The 20,653-nt window shown below is 40.0% G+C and overlaps 3 protein-coding genes across 3 annotated transcripts; 2 read left to right on the top strand and 1 right to left on the bottom strand.

Annotated features, from left to right (window-relative positions):
- Window positions 1-139: 139 nt before the first annotated feature.
- On the top strand, window positions 140-4,741 carry LOC134791647 (serine/threonine-protein kinase N). The gene is made up of 2 exons (XM_063762717.1): window positions 140-1,691; window positions 2,498-4,741. The coding sequence occupies exons 1-2, from the start codon at window positions 385-387 to the stop codon at window positions 4,314-4,316; spliced, it is 3,126 nt and encodes a 1,041-aa protein (XP_063618787.1). The 5' UTR covers window positions 140-384; the 3' UTR covers window positions 4,317-4,741.
- An 892-nt stretch (window positions 4,742-5,633) lies between these two features.
- LOC134791496 (BTB/POZ domain-containing protein KCTD5) lies at window positions 5,634-7,077 on the bottom strand. The gene is made up of 2 exons (XM_063762540.1): window positions 6,841-7,077; window positions 5,634-6,761 (listed from the first exon to the last, which is right to left on the bottom strand). The coding sequence occupies exons 1-2, from the start codon at window positions 7,039-7,041 to the stop codon at window positions 6,309-6,311; spliced, it is 654 nt and encodes a 217-aa protein (XP_063618610.1). The 5' UTR covers window positions 7,042-7,077; the 3' UTR covers window positions 5,634-6,308.
- Window positions 7,078-11,873: 4,796 nt separating this feature from the next.
- Window positions 11,874-20,180, top strand: LOC134791494 (BRD4-interacting chromatin-remodeling complex-associated protein-like). The gene is made up of 13 exons (XM_063762539.1): window positions 11,874-12,281; window positions 12,447-12,677; window positions 13,847-13,979; window positions 14,048-14,200; window positions 14,330-14,467; window positions 14,970-15,061; window positions 15,614-15,782; window positions 16,387-16,504; window positions 17,074-17,247; window positions 17,586-17,674; window positions 18,616-18,803; window positions 19,000-19,122; window positions 19,311-20,180. The coding sequence occupies exons 1-13, from the start codon at window positions 12,045-12,047 to the stop codon at window positions 19,461-19,463; spliced, it is 1,998 nt and encodes a 665-aa protein (XP_063618609.1). The 5' UTR covers window positions 11,874-12,044; the 3' UTR covers window positions 19,464-20,180.
- The last annotated feature ends 473 nt before the right edge of the window (window positions 20,181-20,653 follow it).

Raw genomic sequence — 20,653 nt, 5'->3', positions numbered from 1 at the left:
AAAATAACTCATACAATAGCTTTACTTTTGTTCGATTTACAATCGATTCAACTATTTATATAAATGGCAACACCGTCAAATCCATTCACAAATCATTCACTCATTCACGCTAGTCTTGTCTATGATTTAATTATCATTCATTCAATCAGAGGATTTCGTTTCGTAGTTCGTCGTAGATGTGTTTCGTTTTGTGATTTTGCATTTTTAACAAATATTTATGTTTAAATTTAACGCTTTGACACAATGATTTCTTTTTTCATTCGAAAAAGCATCCGTATGAGCAAACGGTATAAGTCCTTGAACACTTTGTGATCTACAAGCAATAGTAGTGATATTTTCCCACATAATTATGGTTAACTGACGTTAGTCTGTGCATCCTCAATTATGGCAGACCCAGGTTATTACCACAGTGATTATATTCGGCACCCCGTTCTCTACGAACTGGGCGTCAAGTATGGAATTAAGACGGAATGTATTCCAGAAATAGCTTTGCCCTCTAAACTGGAAGAACTCAAGGATGTGATACGTAGAGAGATACGTAAAGAACTCAAAATAAAGGAAGGTGCTGAGAAACTACGTGAAGTCGCCACGGACCGCAGATCCCTCTCTGACGTCGCAAACATCGTAAAAAAAGCGAATTTGAAGCTCAATGAACTCAAGTCAGACCTACAAGAGCTCGAATCACAGCTCCTCCTCTCGCGCGGTCAGTCGACGCCGACGTCACCCGAAGACTTGTCGTACGATGAAGAGATCATTCTGGCGTCGGAGGCGGCTCAGCAGCAGAGACAACTTGGCGAGGCCACCACGGATCGCAAACTCGCCTCTCTGGAAAAGCAGCTCAATATCGAACTCAAGGTGAAGCAAGGCGCGGAAAATATGATTCAAAGTATCACCAGTAGCAACCAGTCGCGCGATAAGAAACTCCTCGCTGAAGCTCATCAGATGCTAGCAGATTCTAAGGACAAAATCGAGTACCTCAAATTACGCATTTCTAAATTAAGCAAACAACAAAAAGGGGACCATGCTGGTGCCAATGGTGATGGAAGGAACTTAGATATGAGTGGGGTAGACCAATTGTTGGATGAGAGAATTGCAGAGTTAAGAAACAGACTCCGAATTGAGGCAGCTGTAGTAGAGGGCTCCAAGAATGCCATAAGACTCTTACAGAGTGACAAGAAAGTTACAGACAAGAAAGCTTTACAAGAGGCACAGACTAGCCTGCTTGAATCGTCTCAGAAACTGGATTTGCTTCGGAGGTCTTTAGATATGCGACGCCAAGAACTTCCGGCAGAAAGTGCTGCATTTATAGAATTGGGTCATGAGTTACGCAGTACTGGATCTAGCCCTGGTTATGTGAGTTTATCATCTGGGAGTGGATCCCGGGCTCAGTTCCTGTCCCCTGCTCCTATGATCAGCCCCTGTGTTCAAGTGACCGGCACTCTAGAAGTCCGGTTGATGGGTTGCCAAGATTTATTAGATGATGTGCCCGGACGCAGCCGTCGGGACCCGCTAGCGAGCCCATCGGACCTTAAGTCATTTGTGAAAGGTGTGACGATACGTAATTCCATGAAGTACACATACAGCATCAAGGAGGACACCAGCAATGAGATTATGGCTGTGATGAAGCTGGACAACCATACGGTGGCGCAGACCAGCTGGAGGCCCTGCTCCCAGCAGGCTTGGGATCAAAGGTAATTCTTTCATTTTTACATTTTTTTTATTTCAGGCTCATGAATTCCAACAGAAATTCAGATAGAATGGTCCTTATTGCACATGAAGTATAAGGACCGTTCTTTGATGGAAAGCCACTTCTTAACTTTATTTTAAACCAAGAAGGAAGTTGAGGAGTTTTAAAACAAATTAACTTGTGAAATAATAAATAAAATAAAAATGCTCTTTATTCATTATAAAATGTTTACATAAAAAATTAAAATAAAACAAACTTATAATACGAGTTTTAATAATGAATCCCTAGTGGGTATAGGCCTCCTCCAGTGCTGCCCAACTTGTGAAATAATAGCTGTAAAAAAAAATTGCATTTGTATCAAATTATTAATTTCAAAAATACATAACTTAAATTGATATATTATATTACTGATACTGATTATTTATTACATAAATAATATGACACAAAAATGGTGTGCAAATATCTTTAGCCTTAACTAGCTGGAGGATGCACAAACACATATTCAAATATGTACTCATGTACTGCTATCTTAATAATTAGATAAATATTGCTTCTTATTGTCTTATTTGAACAAAACTAAGAACAATCATTTTAACTGTTATAAAATCAGCAATTGCAATCTACCGTCTAACCTCATTATGTACCTGTACTTCCTTGAATTTATTATCTTTATGATTCTTTTCATATTAGTCATATCTTATCAGGTACACATAATGTATAGTATGAATAGTATGACTAATTTTACTCAACTTAAGCTTAGAGTGACACTTGTCATGTTAAGATCAATGATTTTGATGTTTTATTTTACAGATTTACTATAAAGCTGGATAAGTCGAGAGAACTTGAAATTGGTATTCATTGGAAGGATTGGCGTGGGCTGTGCGCCGTGAAGTTTTTACGACTAGAGGAATTCATTGATGACATCAGGCATGGCATGGCCTTGGAACTGGAACCCCAGGGTCTATTATTTGCAGAAATTAAATTCTTGAACCCCATCATATCCAGAAAACCAAAACTCCAGCGTCAAAGAAAAATATTTAAACAACAGGGTAAGAACATCCCAAGACCTTCATATGGAGAAATGCACATACCCGCAGTTGTACTTGGCAGGCTCTTAAAGAGATCTTCACCCTCAATACAAAACAACATCCAAACAGCCCACATTACTCCTCCGCAGCAGCTCAACTTCCAGTTTGGATCAGCAGATAACAAAGATGTGGAGAACCCGAATACTACTCTTGGTGGTATGGCCGGTGTCCGGCCTTTGGGTCTGCCTACTACAGCCACAGCCCCACCAACACCAGTAACTCCTCCACCCAAGCCGGCATTCCCACCTCCGCATGTCTCCACCTTACGAATGGAAAAGGAACTCCAGGAAGCATTTGCATTTTTAGAAGATTCTTACGCGCGGGATAATTTTGCACCAAAGGAACCGCAAACACCCTCATGTGATACCCCGCTTGTTGAGTATCCGCCTTCACCATCACCTAAACTCGTTCTGGAGTTCCCAAGCAATGAGGATCAAATTGTGGAGGTGACAAGTAACATGAGAATATCATCTTCCCGCTCCTCTTCAGTTATAGAAACCATCAAAGAGCTGGATTCTCGCCGACAATCTTCAGGGGAGATGTCAATGGAATGCTTTAGATTTTTGAGTGTTCTAGGAAGAGGTCACTTTGGCAAAGTCATATTAGCTCAATATCGACCCACTAATGAATATTTCGCAATTAAAGCTTTAAAGAAAGGCGATATTATAGCAAGAGACGAAGTGGATTCATTGTTGTCTGAGAAAAGAATTTTCGAGGTAGCTAACGCGATCAGGCACCCATTTTTGGTGAACCTGTTTGCATGTTTCCAGACTGACCAACATGTGTGTTTCGTGATGGAGTATGCAGCTGGTGGTGATCTTATGATGCACATTCATGCAGATGTGTTCACTGAACCCAGGGCAGTATTTTATGCAGCTTGTGTTGTATTGGGCCTACAGTATTTACATGAGAATAACATTATTTATAGAGATTTAAAGTTAGACAACCTTCTTCTAGATACCGATGGGTTTGTCAAGATTGCGGACTTCGGCCTCTGCAAAGAGGGTATGGGATGGGGTGACCGCACGGGCACTTTTTGCGGGACACCAGAGTTCCTCGCTCCTGAAGTGCTAACCGAGACATCGTACACGCGGGCCGTCGACTGGTGGGGTCTCGGAGTATTGATCTTCGAAATGTTAGTGGGCGAGTCGCCTTTCCCGGGCGAGGACGAAGGCGAAGTATTTGACTCGATAGTTAACGACGAAGTGCGGTACCCGAGGACGTTATCATTGGAAGCGATAGCGTTAATGCGTCGCCTGTTGAGGAAAAACCCCGAGAGACGCTTGGGATCGTCGGAGAGAGACGCCGAGGACGTGAAGAGGCAGGCCTTCTTCCGCAACGTGAACTGGGAACAACTACTTCTTCGTAAAGTGAAGCCACCATTTGTGCCAACTATTAATAATTTGGAGGACGTGAGCAACTTCGACAGCGAGTTCACGTCGGAGGCGGCGGTGCTGACGCCGCCGAAGGAGCCGCGCGCGCTGAGCGCCACGGACCACAAGCTGTTCCATGACTTCACGTACATGGCGGACTGGTGCTAGCCCCGCGGCGCCGCAGCTACATACAGCTACAAATATTAAGATATTAGTTGTAATTTCAAAACTACAAACAATAAACCCCCATTGCCTTACAAAAGTGTGTAACATTTCTGTATTTTGATAATAACTCTGTTATCTCTACAGATGAGTGTGTAGATTGTCTTGTTAACTTGTATTTAGTGCGGTTAAAATGCAATATTTTATAATTAAATATGTAATTTAATATCATAAGTTTAAAAATGCGATAATGTTTATTTTTTTAAAACATCGTCTAATAGATTTATTATATATAAAATGTAGTTATGAATTTGAATAACTTAGAAATAACACTAATATAAGGGAAGGAGTGTCAAATCATTATCACTATTACGTTCTCAGTCAGTTGTTTACTTACATCATCAGTGAAATAAAGGCATCATCAGTAAGAAGCATAAGTTTTATTGTCCCATTAGATAAGTCACAGGTCACGGTAACACATAAAACAGAGCTGTACAGTTCGCACACTAAGTCTGGACGAATTCGAGAATCTAGAGGAAGCGGGCTGCGCCGTAGGGCAAGCGGCGCTCGCCTCTGAATCCTCGGAGTTCGTGTGCGATCTGTACCTGAAAGTTTCGATTAAATCATCAATATAAAAGACGCAGTGCTGCACCTTTATTTATCGGGTAAATAGTAGTACCTAACAAATGCACCCTAACTTACGGTAGGTACAATATACCTATACGGGTTTTACGTTTATACCTATTGTTCCTACTAATTAAATTTGGCATATTGATCGCGCTACTATGACTACAATACAGAAGCCCAATAGTGGCTACTACTTATCTATCATCGTAAAATCCTTTGTATTAAATAAAAAATACACGAAATATAGGGTAGGGTCATTGCGCTAGTTTCCGCGTCCAAGCTCTATAGCTTTCGTTCACTTGACGGCTGTATGTACTGTACAGTAGGTAGGCTGGTTACATAGTTCTAGAGGGTTGAGGTCACTAGCTAAAGCAATGGTTACGGACTTCTCAGCCACATACATCTTTGGAATTGTGTTCAATTTTCACAATGGTTTCATTCACTGAGTAGGCGCTACCTACAGTCCTACACCCTATGTACCTATACAACCCTACATTCCCATTGTCCTATCTCACATTGTAATCTACAATAGGCACTACCAAAGAGCAGTATAATATATTGTTTCTGTTCCAACACATTGTTTCTATTCCTTGAAATAGAAATAGCAACATTGTATTTAAATTTATGTAAATCTACAATGTAAAAATCTAATCATAAAATAAGAAACATACTAGAAATAAAATAAAACAGCAGATATGGAAACGTAAAATTTATATTTTGCAAATGAGCATATCTGGGAAACTGGTTACTGATTATGAATAAATGTATTATTATTTACAAAATGTCGTGTATGAACAATAAAGGACTAATGCTGTTGATATTACAAAAAACAACTATTATACTCATTACACTACCGACAACCAAAAACCATGTACTTGTAATTCCAATACTTATTAAATACACCCATAGGACTTCATATTTTCTAATTTTGTGAAAAAAAAAACAAAATTAGATAACTATTTTAAAAGCATTGAGTAATACCTTATATTATTATTCTGCTTATGGAATGTCGGCAGTTACACTCATACAGTGTACAAATATAAATGGTTTTACATTACACAACAGTACTTTGCTTCACACAACTTTAACTTAATGACTATCATTAACTAGACTTGAAAATATTGTAAAACAAAGTCACAATAACATTGTAAGTAATACAATTTTCTGATTTTTTTTACTTTATATCAAACTGAGTATTCAGTTGCCATCTAATTGACATTATGCAATTAACATTCCATAAACTGAGATTTAATGATTTTGGTTAATTAATAATACAAATCATGTTGAGTCAAGGAAATAACTGACCGTCACACTACAAATACTTATATACACATTCCACACAGAGCTAACAGTCTCAGAAACTAGTAAAGCTCACATCCGTGAACCCTTTTGCTGAAGCACCTTGGCACGGTCAGTCGGCTCCACATCATTACTGTTGAGGGAGCTGCCACACTCCCGACTGACCACACACAGGAACTCCGCGTGCTCGTCGTTGCCGTAATTGTATTGAGAACCAATATTAATCAGCTGTTCAAACTTCCAACCGTCTGACATCGTCGACACCATCTGAGTTAGCTCCTCTTCATGGAACTGCAAAACCCTATACACATGCTTCTTTGAGTCTTTCAGTGGCCTTCGTTCTCTTAAGCATATTCTTTCTTTGACTAATCTTATGAGCTCTGTTATATTGTAAAACTCCGCTTCCTCGAGGACTCCCTCTTCGGCGATGTCATTGTTGATAACCAGTTTACCGTGTCGAAGATAATTCAATACGGGCGAAAAATACGTCGGATCTCTGTCTATCAGATAAGCACCTGTCGCGTCCTGAAACAATCGACATACTTAAACACTGTCAGGGTGTGTATTGGCTATAAATTCAAACAATAAATAAAATAGTACATACCCTGTCTGAAATCAAGTCACTGTCCTCTTGAACTAATCGATACAAAAATGAGTTAGGGTCACGGGATAAAGTCGTTTTAGTAGTTAAAAAATAAGTTCCTCCGACGTTCAGCTTAACCCACTGCTTACTACTCCGCCTTTCATTGTTAAATTTCTGTATATTTTCTTTAAAAAAATCACCGTCACCAACTTCGTCCGCCATGGCGTTCCATATACCATAGACAGAAGTTTAATATTTTTCCGAATGAATTTGACATGAGTTCAAAATTACTTAAAGCAGTAACACACTACCGCACCGCACTAAGGTCACGGTACGCCGCACCTCTCGGAGTAAATATCTATGGAGTAGAGACGCGCACTAATTTCTATCTGAAAAATTCTGTCGTTTTTGGCGCGGGGGACGAGGTAATGCACACAAATAATGTTAACACTAATGCATTTTTAGCATGCGTCGCTACTCACGCACACGACAAAATTATCAAACACTAGCAAAAACTATATTCACACAAGTACAAGAACAAACACAGACAACCCTGTCCGTGAACGAGATGACGTCAGTTCTAAGGCCAAGAACGCACCACGACTTTTTGTCGCGCGATAATTTAGTCGCAGAAATGTATAGTTGAATCATCGAGAGCGTGGAATTGCATATGTAGTAGTATTGTTTGTTTACAGGCATTCTATATTTGAATTTTCTATTTTCTTGTACTATCAGCATACAACCACTACAAATGCAATTCCATCTTCTCGATAATTCAACTATAACGTATGTGTTTATATGGCAGTGCACGCATATGCGACAAAAAAATCGCAGCGATTTTAAAATTGTGATTTGTCACATTTGCTCTGCTGCTCGCGACGCGATAGTCGCAAAGTGAATTGCAGCATACGGAATTGTATGGCCCCGCGCGCACTGCGATAATAAAATCGCACCCCGGACCTCAGTCGGCATTTCGCTCTCCAAGCGTCAACATATCGGAACCTGCTTCTCCAATGGAATCACAAGATGAGACGCTAGATGTTGACCGTTTAATTATAGAAATAGAAGGAGATCACCTTTGTGGTACAAATACTCAAAGTCATACAGCGATTGCATATTGTTTCACGACAAGCGACTGGTACGAAATCCATGTCGAGAATGAACAAATCGTCGACTTTTCATCGCAGTGCGCGCAGTGAATTTTCTGCGATAAATTACAGCGCGATTCTAAAATCGTGTCGCAAAAATTAAAATCGTAGTGCGCGCTTGGCCTAAGTAAACCTAGATAGTGCGAGGGACGCCCCGATAATATTGTCGATATTTTATTGACAATGAATTTTAATTTCTGCTTTTATCAATTATAATAATATTACAATATCAAGTCTTTATACCAGCATTTTACTAACTTTCAATTTTTGTATTGTTTTTAGATGTTGTTCTAATAGTTTGTCAATTTGTTTAGGGCGAATCTTGCAAGCTGATATAGAATGATTTTTTTATTATCAGTTCATTAGTTAATATTTTACATGTTGGTTTACTTCTGGAAGCAATGCAATATACTATCGAGCATGCAGATCTGATGACAGAGATGGAACGCGGCCATAGGATGTCATTTAAGGGATATTGAGTAGGGGATAATTAGTATATATATCGGCGGTAGATCGTAAAATCGGGCATATCGAGATATTCCTAGGCATATCATGAAACTCCGCCATTTAATAATCTGCCTTTTGCATTTTTTGCCACTGCTAGTGCTGCATTCTATGTGGCATTTGGAGCAGAATGCGTAGGTGCTAGGTAGGTACTAAAATCATACGCTACCCAAACACGTACTATAAGTAGGCTGTCAAGCCATTTCAATGGTTATCATTAGCTAAAATGTAGGCCATCCTACTTATTGGATATGCCTAAATGTTGAGGTTTGCACGGTATGGCTGGTGATCACTAGTCAGAACATGACATGCCGGCGTTTCATGATCTGCTTAGGAATATCACACCTTGAAGTTAGCACGATATGGCTGGTGGTCACTAGGCAAATCATAATCTGCCTAGGAATACCACTCCTTGAGGTTTGTACGATATGGCTGGTGTTTGCTAGGCATCATGACCATCTGTATATTATTCATTATGTTTATATCGATTTTACCGATATTGGTTTTTATGGTGTCCCATCACTAATATTGGTACGGTGATACCAGAGTAATAAATTAAAAGTGCCTATTTATGGAAAGTGACAGCCGTAAATACCTTAAATTAATAAAATATTTGACGTTAAATAAAAATATATAGCTGGTCAAGCAAATCTTGTCAGTAAAAAAGGCGCGAAATTCAAATTTTCTATGGGACGATATCCCTTCCCGCCTAAATTTTTCAAATTTGCCGCCTTTTTCTACTGACAAGATCTGCTTGACCAGCTATCTGTAGAAACTAAAGGAAAAATTAATTTTCAAAAAATAGTCTATCGGTAATTGTACGTTATTTAGGGGTTGTGCACAAATCACGCGAGATGTTTTCGACTACTTTTTGATTCCCCGTCCCCCTTTTCTTTATTCTTATAGATCTATTTATTTGATTTAATAGATTAGGCTGATATGAAACTAAGGTGTTATATAAAAATAATGTGTTACATAAATTATATAACAAAAAGCAACGCAAATAGGGCGTATTACTGCAATGTTCTGCCGCCAGAGTGTAGCACTAAGCTAGCTAGTAAATTTTCTCTTTTCTCTTTATCGCTCAAATATGCAATAGTGATAGAGAGGTTAGATAATCATCATCATCATCATATTTATTCATCAACAATACAAGATTGTGTTTGAAATGCACATAAAATACAATTACAATAAAATAAACAACATTTGAAAATAATAATAACAATAATAGTAAGCACTAGTAACATATTTTAGCCATTATAGGACGACATTCACAGTATACATAATGAGATCAAAAAATAAGGCATTTATGAACTACTTAAGTATACAAAGCTTATACACTAACTAAACTAAATCAGTATCAAATAACTCATCAAAGCTATAAAAACAACCTCTTAACACTGACTTAATATTAGAAATAGACACACAGAGCGGAACAAAAATGTCAACAAAATGTGGATCAGAATGACATTAGCTGCAAATTTGCATTGATGATAAAAACGCTTACGTAAATTTTGAGTCAAGATAAATGTTTTGTACGGAAAAGAACTTACTGTCGTAAGCATTAAGTGTCAAATTTGTAAACATTATTACCAACACTGTTAAAACTTTAAGTCCGATGGCACTAAACGTAACTTCACCTTTGTATTTACGTCAAACAACGTCAAACGAGAATAATGAACGAATGGAGTCCCTTTGGTACATTTTAATAGGTATTACTGTACAGAAAAACCGAAGTAATAAATGAAACAAATTTAATTTTATCGGGAGTTCAAATAAAATTAATTCATGGTAACAACCCGTGTAAGTTATCATAAAATAAATTTATAAATTTATTATATTTTCCTTGAAATAAATTCAACTTATTAAATAACTGTGTATTTTAGATCTACATAATACTCTTCGCACTTTCGTTCTTTGCAATATAGTGCACGGGGACATTCAGGTCGCTACTGGTACTGATTGGTTATGGTCTTTATCAAAAAAATCCTGTGGTTGTCACTGTGTTCAGACAGGTTTAACATTTACAGTTAGTCAATGTAAGCCCTTATTGGTCGTGTATATGTCGGAAACAGGGAAATGCGCCGAACACACAAGTGCCGTTTTGCCTTGTTTAAAACTGCATCACCCCTATCTCTTGCTATAATAGCAGTCCACTCTGCACGTCGCATAGGTTTTCTTGGAAATCTTGAATTTAAACATAATATTATATCTTACGAATTCCATATAAAAATAAAAAAGTATTGGCCTCACATCGACTCATTAGATTTTTGTTCCTTCACATCCCTTCTTTGGTACTAACATAATAATTTATTCAAAATCATGAAATTACCACCAGATTACATAAATTATGTAATGCTATCCAAAGAACTAACCGAAAGAAATACATTCCATGCTTTTTCCTCGTTTTATCATTGTTGTTTTTGCATATTTTTACGACCATTTTACGACATTGTTGACAACTTCACATTTGAGCGGTCCATACAAGACTAAACGAAAAAGTAACGCGTGATCTGTTTTAACGTTACTTTTGCGGGGCCATTTTTTGCGGCTGATTGGGTATCCAGTTCTTATTCTATTCTATATCAATGCCTCTTAACAAATATTGCTTCAGTTTTTGCTTAAAGATAGTATACTTTGAAATATTTTTTAAATGCTGAGGCAGTTTATTAAATAACTTAACAGCCTGATGTCTCACACAGTGCTCCTCAATTTGTGAAGTAGGGCGAAAATGAATTTTCAAATTTTTAGTGCGTGTGAGAAATCGCAGTTCCTCTTCTTCATGCGTTTCAAATCTTTGCTTGTGTTTGACAAGGTCCGTAAGCAGTATATGTATATATAAGCAGGGCACGGTAAGTATACCAAGCTTAAGGAAAAATTGCCTACAAGAGACCCACGGTGGAATACGAAATATGGTTCTTATTGCCCTTTTTTGAGCGGTTAGAGCTCTGTTCACGTTATATCTAAAACTGTTACCCCAGAACAATATTTCTTGTTCCGCGGCGGACCCCCAGATTGTGATGGATTGTGGTAGTCCCTACGCAGAGTTTCGCATAATATTTCCTATTAATTTTTTTTTTTAAATTTGCCGCTTTTTTCTGCTGACGGAAATAGCTTGACAGACTTTATTAATCAATAATTATTAAAATTATTAGCGAGGAGTAAAAGCCATAATAAAAAATAATAATAAAATATTAAAATAATAACTAGTGATTATCCGTAGTTAAAATGGTTCTCATTCCCATTTTACGTGGACATGTGCACGCGAGACATCGCTATGCATTTGTAGAGCGACGTCCCGTTCCCACCTGTCATTCCGTACGGAAACCGAATGAAAATTCCGTACGTGTATGGCCAGGCTTATAAAAATCTTCTCATAAATATTTTGTCTATGTCAAAAGAAAAGTCATTTGTTTGACTTGACTGACGTTTACATTGGCGTTCTTTTCGTCTCCGTTTACGTTTTTGATAAAAGTTGTAATATTTATGAATTAAACATCTCTGAAAATTGTGGCTTTCCGAAGTGTTCGCTGATACCATGTTAAATTGATAGAAGAAACAAAGTGATCTACCATGAGTAACAATTTAGAGAATGAAAGAACAATTACTGCTGGCAAAATGTATCCAATTGATTTGGCACCACAGAAAATCACAATCGTGAAAAGTGTATCCAATTCCGAGGTGAAAATGACTCACTTGATCACAAGCCAGCCCAAGACAACAGGTGCAGGTCAAATAATCACTCACGCCGGGTCTATGGGCTTGATTCGTCCTGCTACTCAAATTCTAACTCCTGGCGTCGGTTCGCAAGTACGTCCATATTATACACTTTTACGAGCTTACAAACGATTATTCCTACAATGTACCTCTATATTTAGGTTTTAAACACAATAAGAAACATTTTTACTGTCAATATCTTAGTATTTTGGAGAAGACTGTCTATCTTTATATTTATTCAATTATTTAATATTACAGCAACAGATGATTGTTAGTGGATCCCCAATCCTTCAAGGGACATCAATAGTGAGCCAGGGCTCTCAGCTCTTGGGGCAGAGTTCCCAGATCATAACTCCACAGTTGCTCAGCGGCCAGATATTGCAGCCCGCAACGCAGATCATTAGCCAGGGGACTCAGCTATCTGTGCAAGTGTCAAGTTCCAGCCCTAGTGTGCAAGTCAGTGTGGCATCCCCAGTCAGCGGAACACAGGTAACAATATTGTTACCTTTTTTTATCTTCCTGTTGCTCTACTCTAACTGGGTAACTCTAAGTAGCTTTTTTGAAATATTTATATGAAATAGGTTAAAGCCAAAAATATGTTCCAGAAGTAATTATCTTGTTTGTATAATCTAGAATTCAATAAAAGTCTGAAACATTGGCTATGGCCAATATAATTCATAGCCAGAAATAATGCTCCAGGTTTCTTACTGTAACAGAAAATATAACATTTGTTTTTCTAACCCTGTAGATGCCTAATATTATTTTTAAACAAAGACATGAGTGTGATTTCCTTTTAAATATCTTCAAATGTACATACAGGTTTGATATATGCATATTTCTTTTCTTTATTTCTTACAGTACTTGCAATTATTGTTTTTTAGGGTTCCATAGTCAACTAGGAACCCTTATAGTTTCGCCATGTATGTCTGTCCGAGGCTTTCCTCCATGATCGTAATGGGTTTTTAAAGTTATTTGGCATTGCAATTGATGTAAATAAAGTAAAATGTAAGATAAAAATTTATTATTTTACTTATTAAATTATTATTTAATTTCTCTAAAACAGTTTCATTGACTGAATGAGTAATGCCATTGACTATTGGCAATTATAGAACAAAAAAGTAAGCTGCAATCCTGCTGATATTCATACCAGACTTGCAAAGTCTCCGATTGAAAGTAAGTTCTAAGGAAAAAAATCATAGTCATACATCTATTGCTTTAAGTAAGTACTGATTAGGCAAATTTGCCTTGTCTTTTTGGATTCCTCATATTTGATATGAAAATAGATTGCTTAACTCGGGAGAAAGGCACCAGGCATCATTTCATCCCTTTGTTAACAATCTTCTATAGGTACCACTAGCTCCAGTTTAGCCTATTGTGATGGATGGGTAACTACGGAACCCTACACTGAACATGGTCCGACATGCTCTTGGCCGGTTTTTTATTTATGTTTTTTGTGAGTTGATACTATAATTTGGTATAAATATTTATAAAAATTTTATAGTATGCTCTGTGAGAGTACCTACTAAATTACTTTTAGAATACCATCCAGTACAATGGCTAAATTCATAAAGTAATCTATCCTAGATTTCAGCACTCAGTCTGTTCTATAAACAAGTATTCTCTGGTAACGCTGATATCAATTCTGTAATTTTCTATAGGTGTTGAATGTGGGCAGCCTGGGTGGGCAACTGGTCACAGGCACTGGTAACTTGGTGGTGAGCTCCTCAGTGCGTACGCTGCCGCAGAGTGTGCGCGTGTTGCCGCCGCTGCCCCACCACAATACCAGACCAGGTTAGTTATACTTGAATGTTTCATTTAATGAAGATGATATAACAATTAAAATTGATTTATATTTGCAGTTCTGACAAGCGGGGCCCCTCACAGCGGCGGAGTGTTGGTGAGCAAGGCGGTGTCCGCCCACGCGCCGGTCAGCAAGGCGCCCGCCAGCCACGTGCCGCGCGGGCTCGCCGCCGGCGCCTCGCTAGCTCTGCGCCCCGCCCAGCCCGCACAAGGTGATTATAGCCCGTTAAATCTAAATAATGAGTTGTGTTATGTTCTGATAAAAAAGCCACGTAGATAATTGATTTTTGTGGAGTTATTATGAGTGCATAAAACGCCATATCAATGAATGTTTGCGGTAGGTTGGTCAGGCGGGCGCGCTCGCGGCGCGCTGGTGTACAACGCGCGCGTCCCCGCCCCGCGGCCCCCCGCGCCGCCGCCGGTCACGTCGCCGCAGCACTCCGCCATCGTCACGCTGCCCAACACCACCGTGCTCGCCTGTACGTAACGTAACCACCACCCGAGGGTCACGACACACACTCGGGGCGTCAGGATCGAGCACGCTCGACGCTGACGCCACAATGCATGGCCGTGGCGTCTGGCGGTCTGCTTTCTCTTGCAAGAAACATTGACGTTTGTTTAGATTTCATAGAAATAAAAGAAATGAATTTACTAATTATCGCTTGCTATTTAGATAGATAATATAAAATGCGGCAAGCAATTTTTCTACGGCGAGACTTACCTACCTGCGAGAAGCGAGTAGTTACAAAAGAGCTTTCTCGTAGCGACCGAGTAAATAAACAATAAAACTCGTTTATAACCTTTCAAATTCTATAAGGCCCACTTCCCACTAACATCATCATCACCATCCCACTAACCCGTGGTTAAACCGTTAATCCTGTGTCAAATTGTACTGGTAACCATGGTAACTCCAGGTTTAACCGGTTAACCCGGGTTAGTGGAATGGTGCAAGAGGGCCTAAGATATTGTTTATCTTTGTAGCGAGCCTCTCAAGTGGCGTGATCGCGGGTGCAGTGCGCGCGCCGGCCGCTCGCCCACTGCCGCTGCTGACGAGGAACTACCAGCCTGCTAAGGTAACACCCTATCTATCACAACATATCTCCGTTAATAATACTTACAAGTCTCAATATTACGCGTCTCTCTTAATATTACCCTATATAGATACATGACGTACTTTTGTAGATCACATCAAAGACTATTTTTATGTATATCTCGGATGTAGTCGTAACATAATTGCTTTTAACTTTAGGTGTAAGTTACAGTCAATATACATTTGTTTTATATTTTGTTGTTTAATATACAGGTTGGCCAAAAAATAAGTGCATTCCCGTTGCCAGGGAGGTTTTGGGATTATACTGAGCAACTTTTACTATGGGAAAAACCCCGAAATCGCGATAAAAAAATTACCCTCCCATATAAAATGGACCAGCCAAAATGTATGAAACAGCCATAAAATTTTCGCGATTTCGGGGTTGGTCCCATAGTAAAAGTTGCTCAGTATAATCCCAAAACCTCCCTGGCAACGGGAATGCACTTATTTTTTCGCCACCCTGTATATGCTGACAACATTAGTGCCGTAACTGTGTACCCAAATTCTGTGTGTTTATATTGACTTGTTTACACAGGTGGTTGGTGTCGGCGTGGGTAACAGCGCTCCCCCACAGTTGTACTACGAGGTGCCCCGCGCGCCGCAGCCGCAGCCGCGCCTGCAGCCGCTGGCGCCGCCGCCGCAAGCGCAGCCCCCGCCGCAGTCGCACGCGCAACCCCAGCCGCAACCGCAGCCGCAGCCGCTAGGTAATACATGCCGTTGTATTATTTTGATTTTCACGTCAAACTGTGTCGGACGGAGACTTAAACTCGTTGTTGGTCGCTGAGCCAAAGCACAGAATAAATAATAGTACTTTCTGTTACGATCAGGACAGATATGGCCGCTAGGTGGCGACAGCGCCACGCGCGACTTATGGCTAGCCACCAAAATTGGTGTGGAACGGATGTACTTTTAGCTACCTGTAGCAAAGCGACGAAATCGCGGAGTGAGCCACGCCTGGCCAAAGCCAAATAATTAACCAAAGAGCTTGTATTTTTTTAAATATTTTTTATAAAGTTAAAACATACACATTTTGGACCATAAATACGTTGAAAAAACAAATACTGTTCATTCTTACAGGGTGGCCTGTACATACACGTCTTTTAACAAGTTTCATTAAAATTAAACCTACAATCGTTTAGCTAAAACGAAACATAATATCTAAAAAAATATTCTCCTTTATTTTTAATATACAAATGCAAATGTTCATTATATCATTATAAACAATATGCCACAGTAAAAAAATATCAAGGTATTTTTGGGCCATCCTGTACTAAGTTTCATGTTATTATTAATTATTTTTGTTTACAGTGACTTCAGTAAGCGTGGTGAACGCGGTGCAGGCGCTGACGGAGATCCGCGGCGCGGCGCCGGCGCAGCCGCCCGTTGCGCCGCGCCCGTCCATACTGAGGAAACGGGATGCTGAAGGGTATGTACTCACAACCAGGAGCGTTTTTAACTAACTCCAAAATTTAGGGGTACCGAACCTCATAGTGAGCTGGGCTCGTTGGGCTGCTATGGGGCGCGCCGTCATAGGTCAAAGGTGCAAATTTTTGAAGTGAAAAATTCTTTAGCGGCGCTATGCACTTTTTGTGATGGGGAAAAAATGTTAAACTCGCGACAGGTCACGTGACCGTCAGATTCGTAAGACATAAGACGGACACGTGACCTGATCGAAAAACTGTTACAATGTCATTGAGTTTTCACTTCTGCCGGCACTCCCGGAGCACCCGTAAGCTTATAAAATGTCAAAGTTGGACTACTCATAAACTTTCCGTAGGAGGTTTTAAAAATATATTTTCTGAAATCGACGTCATAACTAGTAGGAAATAATATAGGTTTTTTTTCTCTAGTTACTAAGTTGTCACTCGCTGCCCCATTTTGATCAAATACCCACTATAATTTGTTCCCATAGAGAAAAAAGCCATCGAAAGGCGTTGTTTGGAGTACCTACTCTCCATATTAAAACTGACTAAGCAATACACAAATATATGACAGGTCACCCACAAAGCAAGCCGCCATGTACGGGCGCACCGGGTGGGAGGACGTGCCGGCCGGCGCCGGCTCCGGGTCGGGCTCCACCACCATGTCGGCCAGCTCCTCGCCCGCGCCCGACACGCCGCCCGACCCGCACCCCGACCTCTCGCCCAGGAAGAAGCCGCGCAAGCAGATGTGAGTACTGCGAACACATTAAGCAGGTCGAACATGCACGACCGAACACGCTGAGGATGTGCCAACAGATGGACTCGGTCCTTTCTTTCATCATTACTGCAAATCCTTAGCCAGATTCAGAGCCACACGCCGAACTCTTGCCTAGGAAGATGACGTGCAAGCAAATGTGAGTAGTATTCGACAGTGATCTGGCACCGACCTAATTCATAATATAAATATGGGTAGTGCTCAAGTTCAAAAAAATTTCTTTTGGCGAATGAATGAACAGTGAATTCGAATTTGTTTTTTTTTTTATATAGAAATGACGAATCATAATGTAATCGTGTAATGTGTCGCAGGCTAACCAATGACGTCAGACAATGCGAGTTCCCCCCCGAGGATGCGCCCCCCACACCACCCCCCGTCGAAGTGAAGCCGCCGCCAAAAAGTAAGTCATCTCTGCAGGTTTACATGTACCTATGCAGGAATACGCTATGAATATACTTATATTAGGACGTCGCCCTGCTTGTTTATAGAGGAGCGTTTCTTTTATTTTTTGCCATTTTTATACAGTGTGACCTTAACCATTGGACAAACCCTGAAATCCCACGTAGGGTTACTTCTCAGATATGTTCTAACGGTAATATTTTTTTAATTAGAACAAAAGATAAAAATAATAATTTTCAAACAAAAGTTATTTCCAATAATCGACAGCAAAAAGAAACATACTGTATCAATCATTGGCAGTGCTTTTGACAATTTGTTTGAAAATGTGCGGCAATGATGACATTTGTCATTTGTTGATGGTATATAGAAATCTTATTAATGTCATAAATAAAAAAGATAATCAAAACGGTCGAAGAAGGTTTCATACTATTTATTACCTCAGGAGCTACTAACACATACAGGTTGCTCCAAAGTAAAAAAATCGTAATTAGTTAATTTCTTCGTAACCGCTACACCGATTGTTATGATACTTTGTATACTGGTTCTAAATACCCTAATGCATATGTACATTTCGGCTTTGTACAATGGCTAGGGACACCCTGTATATTGTGACCTTTTTTGCCACTTTTGCGTTATTTCTACTCAGAATCACGAGCTCTTTCGATCCTAATGGGATAAAATAATGTCCCAGAGTTTTTTTCCTATTCTGTTACCATTTCCCCATACACTTTGTATGGCGGTAACAAAAAGGAAAGTTTGAAAAATGTATGGAAATTTTAGGACACTTTTTTTCTCCGACAAGGATGAAAAGGGCTCGCGATCCTGTCTAGAAATAACACAAAAGTGGCAAAAAAGGTCAAAATATATAAAATGGCAAAAAAATAAAAGAAACGCTCAGAGAAGAGTTTTGCGTACTCGGTAATGAGTGTTGTGTGTGTGCAGGGCCGCTGCTGAGCTCGAGCTACGTGTGCGGCTGGCGCGCCACGGCGCTGCACTTCGCGCGGCCGGGCGACGTGCGGCGCCGCGAGCCGCGCGCCAGGGACATCCTCGCCATCGCGAGCCAGCGCCACGTGCTCGGCACCGCCGAGGGCTGGAAGGTGCACCACCTCACCGCGCAGATGGACGACCTGGTCGGTACCGCAGCCTTAAAGGGTTTACCATCCCAGCAATTGTTTATTTATATGTTACAAGGTTCGTGGGCGTGGAATAACCCGTCTCCGTCCGTGCTCCGTGTCTGTGCTGACGGTTCAACCAAATACTACATAACCGTTCCAACCTTCGCGCATTGCTATAATTGTCATTTAACCCATTAATGCGTGGGTGCAGGTGTCGCTGGAAGCGGACGTGGGGTCGCAGCTGGCGGGCGTACTGCGCGCGTTGGAGGCGCTTCCGAACCGCGCCACTGCCGCGCTGCAACCGCACTCGCACACGCTACTCGAGCTGCTCAAGGTAACAAAAACATACGCGCTTCATCGCGCCTCGGAATATAAAATAAAATCAATATTTAAATTAAAACACGCCGCCTAATCGTATGATCTTTATAATATTCACTTAATCTAATTATTACAACGAGATAAAAATACCAATTGTATAAACATTAAAAACTTAAAAAGTATTTTATTTATTTCTTTAAACAGGGCAACATTCAAAGAAGCAAGATAGTCTGCGAAGGCATCCAGGAAGCCCGCGAAGACATCCTCCGAGTATTTACACACCGTAACTTCGTGTCCGATATTCTGACGCGGCAGGCCGACAAGCGGAGTTTCCGGAAACACAGATCACAGTCATAATTAACAGGCAATACCACGAAAATTCACCGCGTATTGAGCTCTAATGACATTGACTGAAAGTCTATTATCATATACACAGTTATTTTCGTGGTACTATAATAAGCTTGAGTCCTAATGCTATTACTTCTGTAATTTGTGGAACACCGCACATTAGGCATCTCTGTCTTGGGCAATACAAATTTATTTAATGAGCGATGCTATTTATGTGATTCTCACTATTCTCAGGGTTCAAAAATAGGGTCGATCGATGGTCGATCGTGAATGTGAAACTGCCCCTACGGTAAAATTCCTAAAGGCGACTTCATTTGTATGTGAGATCTGACAATGTGTAAAGAAGCAGCTAAAGTCAGACCGTATCATAATGACGTATCATAATCTCATAGAAGTTTGACGTTTAAAATGACACTTGCACTGCGTGGGCTATCAAAATCGCTGCAGACTTTTATTGGTGCGACTATAATATTATAGTTGACGATGGTTGTTTTTATTTTAAAATATATGTCGTGGACACTCCATAGAATGTGCGTGTCCTAAATCTATTCATATTGCAGAATGTACTAGTGTAAGTTCCTTTTGTAAATAGTGTAAAGAATGTGTATGTACATTTAAGTAATTCTATATGAGTATTAATTTTATGAGAAGAGAATGCCTTGAAAAACGAGTTTTACTTGTGATTTTGATTAAATAGATGAAAATAATAAAGAGGATTTCATATAATGCGTGTTTCCTTCAATATATCAGTCTATGCTTGTAGTATTGAATTCAGAGAAAGAGAAAGGCTAAATAAGTGATGAGGTGAATAGCAAGAGGTCGTCCTACGTCCACATAGACCGGAACCGCGGCGGTTGGAGGCCAGACAGCGGCGCAACGCCATAACCAAAAACCACCTATCGGCAGTAGCAACTACACACGGTACCCGTCACGGCTGTTAACTGCAACCTCATCACCTGCGGGCAGCGGGAGGTGAGACAAAGAGTAGTATAATATATAGGTGAGAGCGCGCCACCGTTGTCGTCATAAAATTGAATCACTCAGAACTAGGAAAGAGATGCACTATGCTATGTCTTCTTTCGTGCAACTCTATCTCTATAAGAAACGAAGAAAACAACGAAACATGAGCAAAATATCACACTTGTTTCGCAGTGTGTAACCACCATTAGATGAGCAATGGCTCGATTCAATCTTGTTTC

Source organism: Cydia splendana, chromosome 6 (genome assembly GCF_910591565.1).
Source record: "Cydia splendana chromosome 6, ilCydSple1.2, whole genome shotgun sequence".
Lineage (NCBI taxonomy): Eukaryota > Metazoa > Arthropoda > Insecta > Lepidoptera > Tortricidae > Cydia > Cydia splendana.
The sequence above is the reverse complement of the archived record's forward strand: the minus strand, read 5'-3'. Positions and strand labels throughout refer to the sequence as shown.

Coding starts and splice junctions, on each gene's coding strand:
- LOC134791647 (XM_063762717.1), top strand. CDS start 385: ATGGCAGACCCAGGTTATTACCACAGTGATTATATTCGGCACCCCGTT. Junction 1,692..2,497: donor CAGCAGGCTTGGGATCAAAG/GTAATTCTTTCA, acceptor TTTATTTTACAG/ATTTACTATAAAGCTGGATA.
- LOC134791494 (XM_063762539.1), top strand. CDS start 12,045: ATGAGTAACAATTTAGAGAATGAAAGAACAATTACTGCTGGCAAAATG. Junction 15,062..15,613: donor GGAACTACCAGCCTGCTAAG/GTAACACCCTAT, acceptor TTGTTTACACAG/GTGGTTGGTGTCGGCGTGGG. Junction 16,505..17,073: donor AGGAAACGGGATGCTGAAGG/GTATGTACTCAC, acceptor AATATATGACAG/GTCACCCACAAAGCAAGCCG.
- LOC134791496 (XM_063762540.1), bottom strand. CDS start 7,041: ATGGCGGACGAAGTTGGTGACGGTGATTTTTTTAAAGAAAATATACAG. Junction 6,762..6,840: donor GTGACTTGATTTCAGACAGG/GTATGTACTATT, acceptor CGATTGTTTCAG/GACGCGACAGGTGCTTATCT.